The 14,665-nt window shown below is 37.4% G+C and overlaps 1 protein-coding gene across 17 annotated transcripts in view; it reads right to left on the minus strand.

Moving 5' to 3' along the window:
* The window catches only part of STAU2 (staufen double-stranded RNA binding protein 2), a 298,260-nt gene that overhangs the window by 157,311 nt on the left and 126,284 nt on the right, over positions 1 to 14,665 (minus strand). For all 17 annotated transcript variants that reach the window (XM_046642545.1, XM_046642540.1, XM_046642546.1 and 14 more), the window contains one exon: positions 2,442 to 2,502. In XM_046642545.1, the coding sequence (XP_046498501.1) occupies positions 2,442 to 2,502 (61 nt within the window). The remainder of the gene's footprint in view (positions 1 to 2,441; positions 2,503 to 14,665) is intronic.

The raw sequence follows: 14,665 nt of genomic DNA on the forward strand, positions 1-14,665 counted from the left end.
CAAGAATGGTTAATCATTTTACAAATGTTAGATAATTAAAGATACCCAACATTGTAGATTGGTATACAACTCTTAACAGAGCACATTGAATAGTAAGCTGTAAAATGAGTTGTTCAAGGTCAGACAATATGTCAGAGAGGCGACCAGCATGGCCAGTCTCCAATTCCTTTCTTCCCCAACACGCGCCATCCTGAGAGATCCAGGCTCTAGCCTCTGCCTGCCAAATGCTAACACTGGTATTCTTCATAGGACAGAAATCACTTAGGGCAGAATTTCAACTTAAGGAATTGATTAAATAGAAGAGAACTTAACCAAAGTTACCAAATATATGGATTTAAATTAATTTTCAGGTAACGGATTCATCATCTGAGTGATCAATCCCTAAGAAGAGACTAACTTTTTCCTAATATTATATTAAAGAGCTGGTTCAAGAGGACGCCAGGGCCAGACTCAAGAGAAGCAGCCCTCGGGGAATGCCACAGTTACTGTTCAGAGCTGGGCTGCCCTCACCCTCTGTGGTAACCTGAGGCAGGGGCCACTCCGTGCTCAGAGGGAAGAACCCTCGTATTCAGCTTTCTTACCCCCTCGCAGTGGGGAAGAGTTGAAAGATCATTATTCTTTCAGATTCTCATTCTGAACTACTGTAGACCAGAGGAAATCCTAAAGTGTTAACAATTTGGTTAAGTTTCAAGCTGACTTCAAATAGCTTTATCACTTCTAACATTATGTCAAAAGAAAATCTTTTATGTATTCTTACACATTTCTGACCGCTAAAACTCATTGGCTTCTTTGTAGTAAGTCTTCCCATACTTGCAAAGGAGTTCCAAAATCCCTTAGCAAGTTAAAAAAAAATCAACAAACACAGAAAGCTAAAAGTCAAAACACCACTGTTTAATGATATAAGTTTGCAGGTTATCTATAACGTGATTTCATGTTAAAACTGCCAAGTTAATAACTATTTGACTTCCATATTCAAATACAACGTTTATATTCTTTGAAAAACTATCCAGCGCCAAAAGTAACTTTTCAATTATAAACTATATATTCTTTGGTCACCTTGTATATGCAAAAAACATCCAACAGATAAAAAGTATAAGAATGGAATTTTTGGCAAGCCTACACAGAATTATATAATTTTTATTCAAACAGGGAGAGAGAAGGCATGGAAGGAAATCAACATTCATGTGCTTACTAGAAACGGGTACTGTGCTAAGTATTTCACATAAAACTGAAATCAATTTAATGTTTTCCCACATTCCCTTACCAAGCAGTTATAAACCTATATATTCAACCATCTAAAGAATTAAACACAAACTCTCTGAGAATCCTGAACTGAGTCCATTTTTCCTTTGGGCTATGTGCTAAGCCTTTCACATTCATCATCCTGATATACAGATGTAGACCAATGGCTCAGAGTCATATTAAATTACTCCCAGAAAGTAATCCATGATTACCATTACCTCACTGAACTATTCTTTTCAAGAGGCTAGTTTTGATGATCCAAGAATTCAATTCTCATAAGCATGCTTTCATAAGAGTTTCTTTTTTTACTAATTTCATTATACATCAAGAGTTGAGCTGCTAACATCAAGGAATACTTTTCATTACGACAATTTACATATTGAAGCTTATTCAGCTTCCAGAGGTTCTAAGGAAGAAAAATAGGGTTAGAAATGAGATTGATTTGACTTCACTGGGGACGTCACTTTGACAGGGTCTTTACTGGCTGGCTTTGTTCCACTGAGTTACAGTAAAATGGTCACTTCAGTGAAAATAGATGCTTTTTGAAAGAGACGGGGAGGAAGTTATGCTTCCAATGCATAATGGCTTGATCACGTACCTTTGGAAAAAAACAAACTAAAGTGGATTTTTAAGTCCCTAAAAATACTATAATTGGAATGAAACTGTCAGCAATTTTATTCTTACATTTCCAATACTTCAATTAGTGGCTTTAACAAAACATTAGAAATTCTAATGACTCAGCATAACATGAAAAATGCTTATTACAATGTTAAATGAAAACAACATAGTACAAACTTTTGTCTATATTATAATTACACAAAAATGTGTGTGTACCTAAAACAGAATCAGAACCGCAAAACAAGTGATTTTAGAGTATAATGGGCTTGTAGATAATTGCTTTTCTTTTTTGGTTCTTTTATATCATAATAATGTTGCAATAAAATCAACCTTAAAAAAAGAATGTCACCCCTTTGTGGATTAAACGGTAGTGTGTGTGCAATGACTTAACCACGTTAACGATATGAGTGCCTGCGTCTTCTGTCAGCTCCAGCAAAGCAAACACCATGACTTCCTTGTATCCCCCACAACACTCAACCTGGCATCTCGGGCCCAAACAGACCCAATGTACACCCAGCGACGGACTAATCACTGAACAACTGAGGAAACCAAGTGCAGTTAACGTAAAACTGAAGACTTACTGTTACTTGTTGGTTCCGGAAACCCAGCCTTTGGACCACTCCATCCTTTGTTTTCCCCAGTCTGAAAGATTAAGTCAGTTTTTTAAATCTGGAGAAATAGACTTATTCAAAAAGAAAAAAAGTTAACTAATCAATTAAGCAAGGGTAAAGGTCTCTCACATAGTTATTCTACTTATTCTCTCCAAGTGCAACTCCAGGACCATGGACACAAGAGTAACTAACATGAACAGTATCAGTCACCCCTTTTCTGCATTTGAATCTGCCCCTCATGTCTCCTTCTGCTTTTATCCATTCATTTAAATTTATAATTTAAGTCATCGAGAAAGTCCCATATTCACTATATGTACTATGTCCAAAATGGGCTCTGTCTAGGTGATTAAAAAGTAAACAATTCTTACTCAAACAGTAAACAATAATCACAAGTGCTAAAGTTATTAAAAGAGCTTCTTTATCACTCCTGAGGTCAAACTAACAACAGAAATGTTACTATGTCTATTCTGGAAAAGCATGACAAGGGTCACCAAATATTGCCAATGACATACACAAAAAATTGAAAACTAAGCCCTAATTTGAAGTAAAATTTGTAATATCCTGACTTTTTCCAGATGATATGATCTATGTTTGGTGTAAAATACATTCTGAAACTCAGACACAGTCATGCACTTCATAACGATGTATCGGTCAACAACAGACCATATACGACGGTGGTCCCATAACGTTAGTACCATAGCGCCTAGGTGTGTAGTAGGCTATACCATCTAGGTCTGGGTAAACACACTCTGTGATGTTCACACAATGACAAAATCATCTCACAATGCAGTTCTCAGAACATAACTTTGTCGTTAAGCGACGCATGACTATTTTGTAGTACCATTTTAATCAAATTAATAAGTGACTTTAACTGGTTATGTTCTCTTCCTGTGGAGCTGCTATTATCGATATGAAGTACTCCAGGGGGAAAAAAAGACATATTTCCTATTATAATTAGCATTTTATGTTATCAGCTATGTTAAGAGCAAATGGATAAATTTAATCCAGATATCAACACAAAATACAATTCTAGCAAACAGTTTACCATTGTGAAAGGATGGAGGAGGAGCAAATGTTTGTAAATGCAAATAGATTATGAAGGGAAGGCTGGGGAGACTCTCACTTATATGCTCCCTGTCAGGTACGAGACAAGACCACGGAAGGAGAGGAAAGCTGACTGAGGGGGTTATAAATTTGAGGAACGTGTACACAGCAGGACTAAGTTACTTTAGGGAGGGGAGGAGCAGGCTGAAGGAAGAATGCAGATTCTCAGGCATTTGAGAGCTTAGCTGAAGTTGGTAATAATAAATTTAGCATTTCAACCCTCCCTTCCTCTCATAACCAAGGCTATTTAAATATTAGGTTATATTCCCTAGGCCTAATTTTTCACCTTCATCTGAATCCCAAGCTTACCCCTCTCTGATTTTTACCCCAACACTCTAATGAGACTACTTTTGTAAGGTTCCTACTTAAACATGACAGAGTAAACACAACTCGTAACCTCTCCTGTCTCCTGAAACCTCTCTAAACTGATAATCCAATAATCCATAAACTCTCTCTCCCTCCTGTCTCCCCCTCCCTCCTCACAGAATATGAAAAGGAGTCAACAGAAGAAGAGAGAAGTCAAAGTGTGGAACCTGGAAAGCAGATGACAAGTTGTATCTGACTTAGCAGATGTAAGCAGGCTGAAACCTAACCCGCAGAGCAGGAAGCCAACAAAGAGCTTACAAAGAGTAAACCGATTTGTGCCCTAGGACCCTGGAAGGCCTCAGGAATTAGGAACATACCTGGTACCTCTAAAAATGAATCCTGGAAGGGCTTGAAAACAGAAGGATTGTTTGGAAGTTTTTCAGAGTGCTATGAAATCTCCAGGTCACCTCTTTGACCCCAAAGAGACAGATTTCCTAAGAGGTTCCCCCTCAGGAAAGGCTAAAACAGAGGGACTCTGAACACCAGGCAGGGCTGAGGGTGGGATCAACACGCCACACTGCAAATAAGGCAATGGAGTCCAAAGTTACATCCTGGAAGATGAAATCCCAGCTCCCGTCCTCATCTGGGCTTCAGAAGACGACAGCCAGGCTTCTGACCCACCAGGAATGGTAAGGATAACACAGGGAACAGAATAAAACTTCAAAAAAAGGTAAAAGAAAAAGTTTTCAGAGACATAAAAAAAATACTATACCCATTAAACAAGAACAGGAGGCTAAGAAAGAAATATTTTGAGAATGAGGAAGAGCTCTGGAAAACAAAAAATACAATAGCCAAAGCAAAAAAATTCAAAAAACGGACTGAAAGACAAACTTAAAGAAATCTCCTAGAAAACAGAACAAAAAGAGAAAAATATAGAAATAGAAAAGAGAAAGAAAAAACCAAAGGAACAAAGAAAGAAAAATCTGAAGATCATCCAGATGTCCCAGAAAGAACTAACAGCAAAAAAGGAAGGATAGAAATTATCAAAGAAATAATATAAGAGATTTCCCACTTTTAAAGTGTATGCATTTCTGGATTGAAACCCACCCACTCAACACAATTTATCAAAGAATATACACATCAAGTCAATCATCCATGAAATTTCAAAACCCCTGGGAAAATAAACAGTCAGAAAAGCATCAAGAGGGGGAAGAAATGCAAAGTTTTATAGACATGGTGAGAATCAGAAGGCTCTGGAGCTCCAAGAGTAACGCTGGGAGGCAGAAATCAGCGGGTTGATGCCCTTCAAACTCTGTCAAAGTATTATTTCCAATTCAGAATCATCTCTCAGAAAAACCATCAACTAAGTGTCTGGAAAGGAAAAATATTTCAGACTTACAAGATCTCAAAAAAATTTACTTCCAATGTATCGTCTATCAGGAAGCTACTGAAGTATGCGCTCCATCAAAACAAGGAAGAAAATCCACAACAGAGGAAACTGTCCAGAAAACAGGCAACTCCACGAGAGAGAGGGGCAAAAGGAATTTTCAGGATAATGGCGAAGAAGAGAACCAACAGAGTGGCTCTTCAGCAGACCTAGCAAACGACCAATCCAAACCACAAGAGGAGGAGCGAGAGCTCCAAGAAAGAGAAAAAAAAGAAACCAGAAAATTACATGATGTGTTTCCTTGGCAGACAGTTTAGGGATAAGTTAGAAAGATGCAGAAAAGTGTACATGTGGGGTCTGTATAAGAGAGTTAAATCCTTGTTTTATAGCAGGAACTCAGATAATATCTAAAAACAAAAAATCAAGAAATAGCAGTACAAGCTACTGACAGTAGAAACTAATAGAATAAACAGCTAAAACAGGTGGTAAGTGGTTGCCTCTGGAAAAGGGGAAGCAGAAATGGCCAGTGGCAGGGCAGGATAGAATGGTTTTTTATTACAAATCTTGAGTCTTCATACCATTAATCTTGAATAAATCTTGACTTTTTATACATACATGAGTATTACTTTGACCAATATAATAATCAAATATAAAAAAGAATGAAACACACGCCAGTTGCATCTTGACATAGAACAAACTCCAAAACAGAAGTGAAAATACAACATATGGGTGAAAAAAAAATCAAAACTGCAAGAACAGTGCATTTTTCTTTTTTGAGGAAGATTAGCCCTGAGCTAACATTGGCTGCCAATCCTCCTCTTTTTGCTGAGGAAGACTGGCCCTGAGCTAACATCTGTGCCCATCTTCCTCTGCTTTATATGTGGGACTCCTACCACAGCATAGCGTGCCAAGCGGTGCCATGTCCACACCCGGGATCTGAACCGGCGAGCCCTGGGCCGCCAAAGCCAGCATGCAAACTTAACTGCTGCACCACAGGGCCGGCCCCAAGAACAGTGTACTTTAAAAGGGGTGGAAACAGTGTTCCACTTTTCCTTAGAATGTAGAAATGTAACAATGAGAAAGAATCAGATAATGCAAAAAATCATAACTTTTCTTGAGCCGTCAGAGTTCTGAGATTGTAAGCAACCAAGTAAAATGAGCTCTAGAGAGAGACAAACCTCTCTGGGGAGCGGAAGAGCTCACAAAAGCTTTCAACATTGGCAGAGCAAGTAAGAAAAGGATGGATGCCAAAACCGCAGGCAAGAAAAAAGCATATGAAACATCGAGAAAGTCTAAAAGACTGGGTGTAGGGTAGTATGACACCTTAGAAAAACTAGGAACTCCACACAGAAGCTCTCTTCCACAGGCCTCCCTGGGTCCTCAGGAGGACCACCGGCAGTACAGCTGGAAACCAGAGAGGGCACCCTCAGTGGTGCGTGTGCGCAGCAGGTGAACGTGTGCCACTGGAAGAAAGGCAGGGAGCTTTACACACTTCTATAGACTCTCCTCTCGTACAAAGCAAACAGCTCAAGTTGCTGTCCTAGTTCTTCCTCTAGTGAGAGGAAGGGGAGAAACAAACCCCCGTCCGCCTCTGGAGTAGAAACATGAAATCCTGTTGCCCAGGCTCAGGCAAAGACTCACTGCTTGTGGAAAAAGAGTAGAAGCAAAAGCTACCTGCCCCTCGGAAAAAGCAAAAACGAGGGTAGAAAACCCCCTTGAGAGAAGGCCCTGTACCAATATAAAGGAGAGGCCTGAAAATGCTGGGAGAGGGATGGGAAACTCCGCTGCACCCAAGACCACCCACAGATCCAGAGTAAAGTTCAGCTACCAAGGGGAAGGAGGCAGAAACATTGAGAAAAACCCACCTCTGAGACCCAGGCACACAGAGTCTGCCTAACAATGATGTTGGACAGGAAAATCAAGAACGATGGCCCCAGACCCACCATAATCCTATGACCAAGTAACAAGCAGTGTTTCTAATGTTTCTTGATACATGATGTTGAACATTTGTTAAAAAATCATGAGACACCCAAAATTTCAAGAAGAAATAACCCACTGTCAAAAGATTGAGAAGAAAACAAAACAGGACCCAGAGATGACCCAGGTGCTAGAACTATAAGAAATAAATTTTACAATACCTATGATTAATAGGCTAAAAGATCTAATGTAAAAGGCAGACAACACACACGAACACATGGTGAATTTCAGCAGAGAAATAGGAACTCCAGAACAAAAGCAAATGGGTATTCTTGGGGAAAAAATATCACAGATGAAAGTTAATGTTGATGTCATTATTAACAGATGGACACAGCTGAAGAAATAATCAGTAAAACTGCAGATAAATCAATAGAAATTACTCAAACTGAGACACAGAAAAAAAAAAGAGTGGAAAATAAAAAGGAACAGAAAACCCCACGGCTATAAGACAATCCTAATGGTCTAACAAATGTGTTACTGGAAACTCCAAAGGACAGAGAAAACATCGAATAAGAAATATCTGAGGGGCCAGCCCCATGGCCGAGTAGTTAAGTTCACGCACCCCGCTTCAGTGGCCCAGGGTTTCGCTGGTTCGAATCCTGGGCGCAGACATGGCACCACTCATCAAGCCATGCTGAGGTGGCATCCCACATGCCACAACTAGAAGGACCCACAACTAAAAATATACAACTATGTACCAGGGGGCTTTGGGGAGAAAAAGGAAAAATGAAATCTTATAAAAAAAAAAAAAAAGAAATATTTGAAAATGTAATAGCTGAGAATTTGACAAAATAACTGAATGATAACAAATCATAGATCCAACGTGTTCAGAGACCACTAAGAAGGAAATATACAAAAAGGAGAAGAAAGGGAGGAGGTAGAGGAAGAAAAGGAGGAGAAAGGAAGGAAGGGGAGAGGAAAGAGGGGTGAGAGAGCAGAAAATAAGGAGGAAGGAAGAAAGAAAAGACTCAGACATACCACAATCAAATTTTTGAGAACCAATGAAAAAGGAAAATTTTGAAGGCCCCAACTTTGAATGGAAAAAAAAATACAAGAGGAAACAGCAGATAAGAATTCTGGCAGATTTCATATTAAACACTATGCAAGTCAGAAGATAATGGATAAAGATCTTTTAACACACAGAAAGAAACAGAAAAACCTAGAATCCTACATTCAGACAAAAATAACTTCCAAAAATGAAGATGCAACAGACTTTTTCATCAAAGAAAAGCTGGGAGAAATCATTGCCAGAAGATCTGCTAATACAAGCAGTATTAACGCAAGTTCAACAAGCAAGAGTATGATACCAGAAAGAAATATGGATCTACAGAATGAATGAAGAGTATGGAAAATGATAAAAAATGAAGGTAAATATAAGACATTTGTCTGCTTTTAACCCCATAAAAAGATAACTGACCATATAAAGTAAAATTAGTAACAATGAATTGTGAGTTTTATACTCTACATAGAAGTAAAATGTCTGACCACAATAGAAGGTCATAGAAACATAGTATGATTACAGCAGGAGGTCATAAAGACACAGAAGGGTAAAACGTATGACCACATTAGAGGTCAAAGAGAAAAAGAAGAAGAAAGAATAAATGGAATAAATAGTAACAACTAGTAATATGGTAGATTTAAATCCAACTATATCAATAACTACAATAATTGTGAATGGTCTAATCATCCCCAACTAAAAGGCAGAGATTACCAAACTAGATTTTAACAAGAAAGACCCAATTTTATGCTTCCTAAGAGAAACTAAATTAAATATAAAGACACAGGTCAGCTAAAAGTAAAATGATGGGAAAAAAAATATCCTATGCAAACACTAATAAAACTGGAGTGTCTGTATAAATATCAGACAAAGCAGAATTTAGAACAAGAAATGTTACCTGGGATAAAGAAAAAAGAATCACATAATAATAAAGTGGTCAAATCATCAAAAAGACATAACGATCCTAAATATATATGTATGTAACAACAGAGCTTCAGATATTAACACTTGACAAAAGAAGTAGACAGAAAATCAGAAGGGATATAGGACTTGAAAGAAGAAGTCAAAAGGGAAATTAGCACATATTTTGAGTTCAATAAAAATAAAAACTCAACTTACCAAAATCTGTGGGACAGAGCTAAAGCAGTGCTTAAAGAGAAATATTTAGCAGTAAATTCTTATATTAGAAAACAAGAAAGTTCTCAGATTCATCTAAGGTCCTAGTTTACAAAACCAGAAAAAGAACAGAAAACTAAATTCAAAGCTAGTGAAGGAAGGATAAAATCAAGAGCAGAAACCAGCAAAACTGAAAATAGAAAAACAGAGAAAAATCAATGAAACCAAAACCTGGTCGGTTGACAAAGATAAAAAATCGATAAACTCCTAGCCAGATTAATCAGGAGAAAAACAGAAAAGAAACAAATGACCAATATCAGGGACGAGAGAGGGAATATCACTACTGATGCTACAGCCGTTGAAAGGACAATAAGGGTACGTTATAAACAATTTCATACAAATAAATTCAACAACTTAGATGAAATGGACTAATTCCTTGAAATATTCAAACTGCCAAAGATCATTTAAGTAGAAGTAACCTGAATAGCCCTATATCTATTTTTTAAAACTCAATTTGTAGTTAAAACCTTCCCACAGAGAAAATTCTAAGCCCAGATGACTCCCTGGAAAATTCTACCCAACAATTAAGGAAGCAACAATACCAAACTCTTCCAGACTATGGAAGAGGAGGGGATACTTCCAAACTTACTAAATGATGTAAGCATTACCCTGATACCGACACGAAAAATAGACAAGGATATTACAACAAAAGGAAAATATAGATCAGTATCTCTCATACACATAGCCATAAAAATTCTTTAAAAATATTAGCAGATCTATTCCAGAAATATACTAAAATATAGGTAATACATAACAGCCTAGTGGGGTTTATGCTAGTCATGCAAGCTTAGTTCAACATTCAAAAATCAATCAATATCACCTGATATCCATTAAGATAGCTATTTAAAAAGTAAGACAAAGAAAAACCAAGACACACAGACACACACACACACACACAAAACAAGTGTTGGCAAGGATGTGAAGAAACTGTAACCCTGTACATTGCTGGTGGGAATATAAAGTGTTACAGTCACTACAGAAAAGAGTTTGGCAATTCCTTAAAATATTAACATAGAATTACCATATGATCCAGCAATCCCACATGTATTTATACTCTAAAGAACTGAAAGCAGGAACCTAAAACAGATACGTGTACACCCATGTGTACAGCAGCTTTATTCACAATAGCCAAAAGTTGAAAATAACCCAAATGTCCATCCACAGATGAACAGATAAACAAAATGTGATATATCCATAAAATGGAATATTATTCAGCCTTAAAAAGGAATGAAATTCTGATAAATGCTATAACATGGATGAACCTTGAAAAAATGAAACAAGCCAGACAAAAAAGGACAAATATGTATGATTCCACTTATGTGAGGTTCCTAGAATAGGTAAATCCACAGAAACAGAAAGTAGAACAGAGGTTACCAGGGGCTGGGGAGAGGGGAGAATGAGGAGTTAGTGTTTGATAGGTACACAGTTTCTACTACGGATGATGAAACATTCCGGAAATGGATAGTGGTCACAGCTGTACAACATTGTGAACGAACTTAATGCCACTGAAATGTACACCTAAAAATGATCAAAATGGTTATTTTTTTGTCATGTATACATTAAATTTTTAAAAATCCATCAATGAAATTCTCCACATCAAAAACTAAACAGAAAAAAAAGTATGAGCATCTCAATAGGTACAGAGAAAAACACTGACAAAATTCAATATTCATTGATAACTACGGAAAAATAAAACCTCTCAGCAAAGCAGGAATACAAGGAAATATCAACTTGATATAAAGCATCTATAAAAAAACCTATAATGATCATGGTATATAATGGTGAAAGACTGAATGATTTCCCTCCAAGATCGGGAACAAGGCAAGAATATCTGCTTTTCTATTCAACAATCAATCATTTCTATTAACACTGTACAGGATGCTCTACTCAAAGCAATAAAGCAAGACAAATAGATAAAAGCACAAAGATTAGAAAGGAAAAAATAAAACTGTCCTTATTCACAGATGACATGATCATCAAAGTAGAAAATCACAAATAATCTACAAAATAAGCTACTATAACTGATAAGTCAGTTTAGCAACGTCACAGCATGTAAGGTCAACATAAAAAACCAATTGTACTTCTATATGCTAGAAAAGAGGAATTAGAAATTGAAATTAAAAACCAATACCATCAACAATAGCATTCTAAAACATGAGAACACTAAGGGATAAACATAAACACCATGAAAGATATTTCAACGAAAAAGTACAAACCAAATAAACGGAGAGCTAGATCTTCTTCATGGACTGGAAGACTCGATATGCTTAAGACAGCAATTTATGTGAAAACGACCTATATATTCAACACAATCCTGAAGAAAAATCCCAACTGGCTTTTTTTTTCTTTTGATAGAAATTGATTCTAAAATTTATATGAAAACGCAAAGGCTCTACACTAGCAAAAACAATTTTTAAAAAACAGAACAAAGAGGGGCCAGCCCAGTAGAAGAGTGGGTAAGCCCGCGTGCTCCACTTTGGCGGCCCAGGGTTTCACTGGTTGGGATCCCGGGCACAGACACGACACTGCTCATCAGGCCATGCTGAGGTGGCGTCCCACAGAGCACAACCAGAAGGACCTACAACTAGAATATACAACTATGTACTGGGTGTCTTTGGGGAGAGAAGAAGGAAAAAAAAAAGAAGATTGGCAACAGATGTTAGCTCAGGTGCCCAATCTTTAAAAAAAAAAAAACCAGAACAAAGATGGAGTTCTTTATCTGATTTCCAACCTTACTAAAAAAGCTGCAATCTACATACAGATGTAATAGCTTAAAGACAGACACATAAATTAATGGAACAGAATAGAGAATTTAGAAACAGACACACACATATGTAGTCAATTGATTTTCCACAAAGGTGCTAAGGGAATTCAATGGAAAAAGCATTAATCTTTTCAACAAATGGTGCTAGACAACTGGATGACCTACGCACAAAAGGAGGAGAGGAGAGGACAGGACGGGACATGATGGATCGGGAGAGGAGAGGAGGGGAAGGTAGGGGAATCCTTTATCTGATCAAGGACTTGTTTCCAAAAGTACATAAAGAACTCTTACAACTCAGTAATAAGAAAGCAAATCATTCAATTTTTAAAAAGACAGATACTTCAAGTTAGAGATATGAATGGTAAACAAACACATGATAAGATACTCAACATTATTGGTTATTAGGGATATGCAAATTAAAACTCAATAAGGTAACATTATACCCTACTAGTATGATCAAAGCCATAAAAAAGACGGTATCAAGAGCTAAAGAGGAGTAACTGGAACTCTCAAACATTGCTGGTAGGAATGCAAAATGGTACAGCCTCTCTAGAAAGTATTTTCAGTTTCTTATAGTTATACATGCACTTATTATATGAATATGTACATATAGGATATACGAAAGGAATATGTACATATAAAGACTTACACATGAATGTTTATGACCTTTTGATTTATAATAGCCTCAAACTGGAAACAACCCAAATGTTAGTGAAGAATAAAATAACAAATAATAAAAAAGAACAAGCTAACAATAAATGCAACAATATGGATGAATCTCAGCAATACGAAGCCAGACACAAAGGGCTACATAATGTATGATTCAATTTTATGATATTCTGGAAAAGGCAAAATTATAGAAACAGAAATCAGATCAATACTTGTCAGGGGCTGAGGAGAGGCAAGGAGATTAACTATGAATGGGCACTAAGGAACATTTTGGGCTAACAGAAATGTTATAAATCTTAATTGTGGTGGTGGTTAATGAACATATACACACATATTTATCAAAATTCACTGAACTGCACCTTAATAAACATGCATTTTTATAAAATGGGGCTATATTAGTGTATACACACAGAATATCTCTGTAAGGATATTCATTTTATTTTTATTTATCAAACCCTTACATAATATTCATTATATTTCAGACACTATTCTAAATGCTGTACAAATATTAACTTATTGTAGGAGATGCCTTTAGGAAGAGAGACTAAGAGACTGAGAGTCTCAGGGTGAAGTGAGACTAACATTTTTTTCACTGTTTATTCTTTTGTGCTATTTGAATTCTTTTAATCATGTATATATCTTGCTTATTTAAAAGCAAGCTTTTAAAAACAGCTTTGGCAGGGTTTTTTAAATTGCTTTTGCCACATCCACCAGAGATCTTCTTATTGACAAATCAATGTACTCAGTCCTCCTCTTTTTTGCTCCCTCTGCGGCATAGGACTGCCACCCATTTCTCAAAGCCGTTCGCCACGTCTCCTTTTTGCAGGTGTTCTTTCCTCCTCCTTCCTCCTGTTTCTCCCAGGCATGTTACCTGCTACTGAAATCTTATCACTTACACTTCAGATATATCTCTGGTGTCTTTCCCCTCTCCTCTCTACCACCACCACCTTCGTGCAGACCCTGAGGAACACCTGAACAATTCTGCTCATCTCCTAATTGGCCTCCCTCCCTTCAGCCTCATCCTGCTCAAATCCATTCACTACATTACCGACAGGGTGTCTTTTGAAGAATGCAAACCAGATCACGTCACTTTTATGCTCAAATCTTAAATTATTAATTTGTCAAACTCTTTACTTCACATAAAAACAGTGATGTCAGCTTTTCCTGACTTTCCAGATTCACCTTCATGCTCTCTAGGTTCCAAGATACTATGATTTTTGTTATACGATTAAAGCTCCTCACTCCTAACACTTACTGGTCAGTTCCTCAAGCACAGGAACCAAGTTTGAGTCATCTTGTTATCTTCAGCTATAAGTGCCTGGCATTTAGTGGGTATGATGGTTAATTTTATGTGTCAACTTGTCTTGGCTACAGTGTCCAGATATTTGGTCAAATATTATTCTGGGAGTTTCTGTGATGGTGTTTTTGCAAGAGATTTACATTTAAATCATTGTACTTGGAGTAAAGTAGATTGCTCTCCGTAAGGTGGGTGGGCCTCATCAGTTGAAGGCCTGACTAGAAGAAACAGCTGACCGCCCCTGGAGGAAGAGGGAACTCTGCAGCACACAATCTGGACTCCAACTGCAACTCTTCCCTGAGTCTCCAGCCTGCTGGCCTCCTCATCAGATTTTGGACGAGCCAAGCCTCCACAATTGATGGGGCCAATTCCTTAAAATAAGTATCTGTGTGTGATTTATGTGTGTATATGTATACGTGTGTATATACATGTAGATGTATGGATACACACACATACATATATACACACGTATATCCCGTGGGGCTCTGTTTCTTGGGGACCCCTAACATAATACTGT

Source organism: Equus quagga, chromosome 16, assembly GCF_021613505.1.
Source record: "Equus quagga isolate Etosha38 chromosome 16, UCLA_HA_Equagga_1.0, whole genome shotgun sequence".
In the NCBI taxonomy this organism is placed as follows: domain Eukaryota; kingdom Metazoa; phylum Chordata; class Mammalia; order Perissodactyla; family Equidae; genus Equus; species Equus quagga.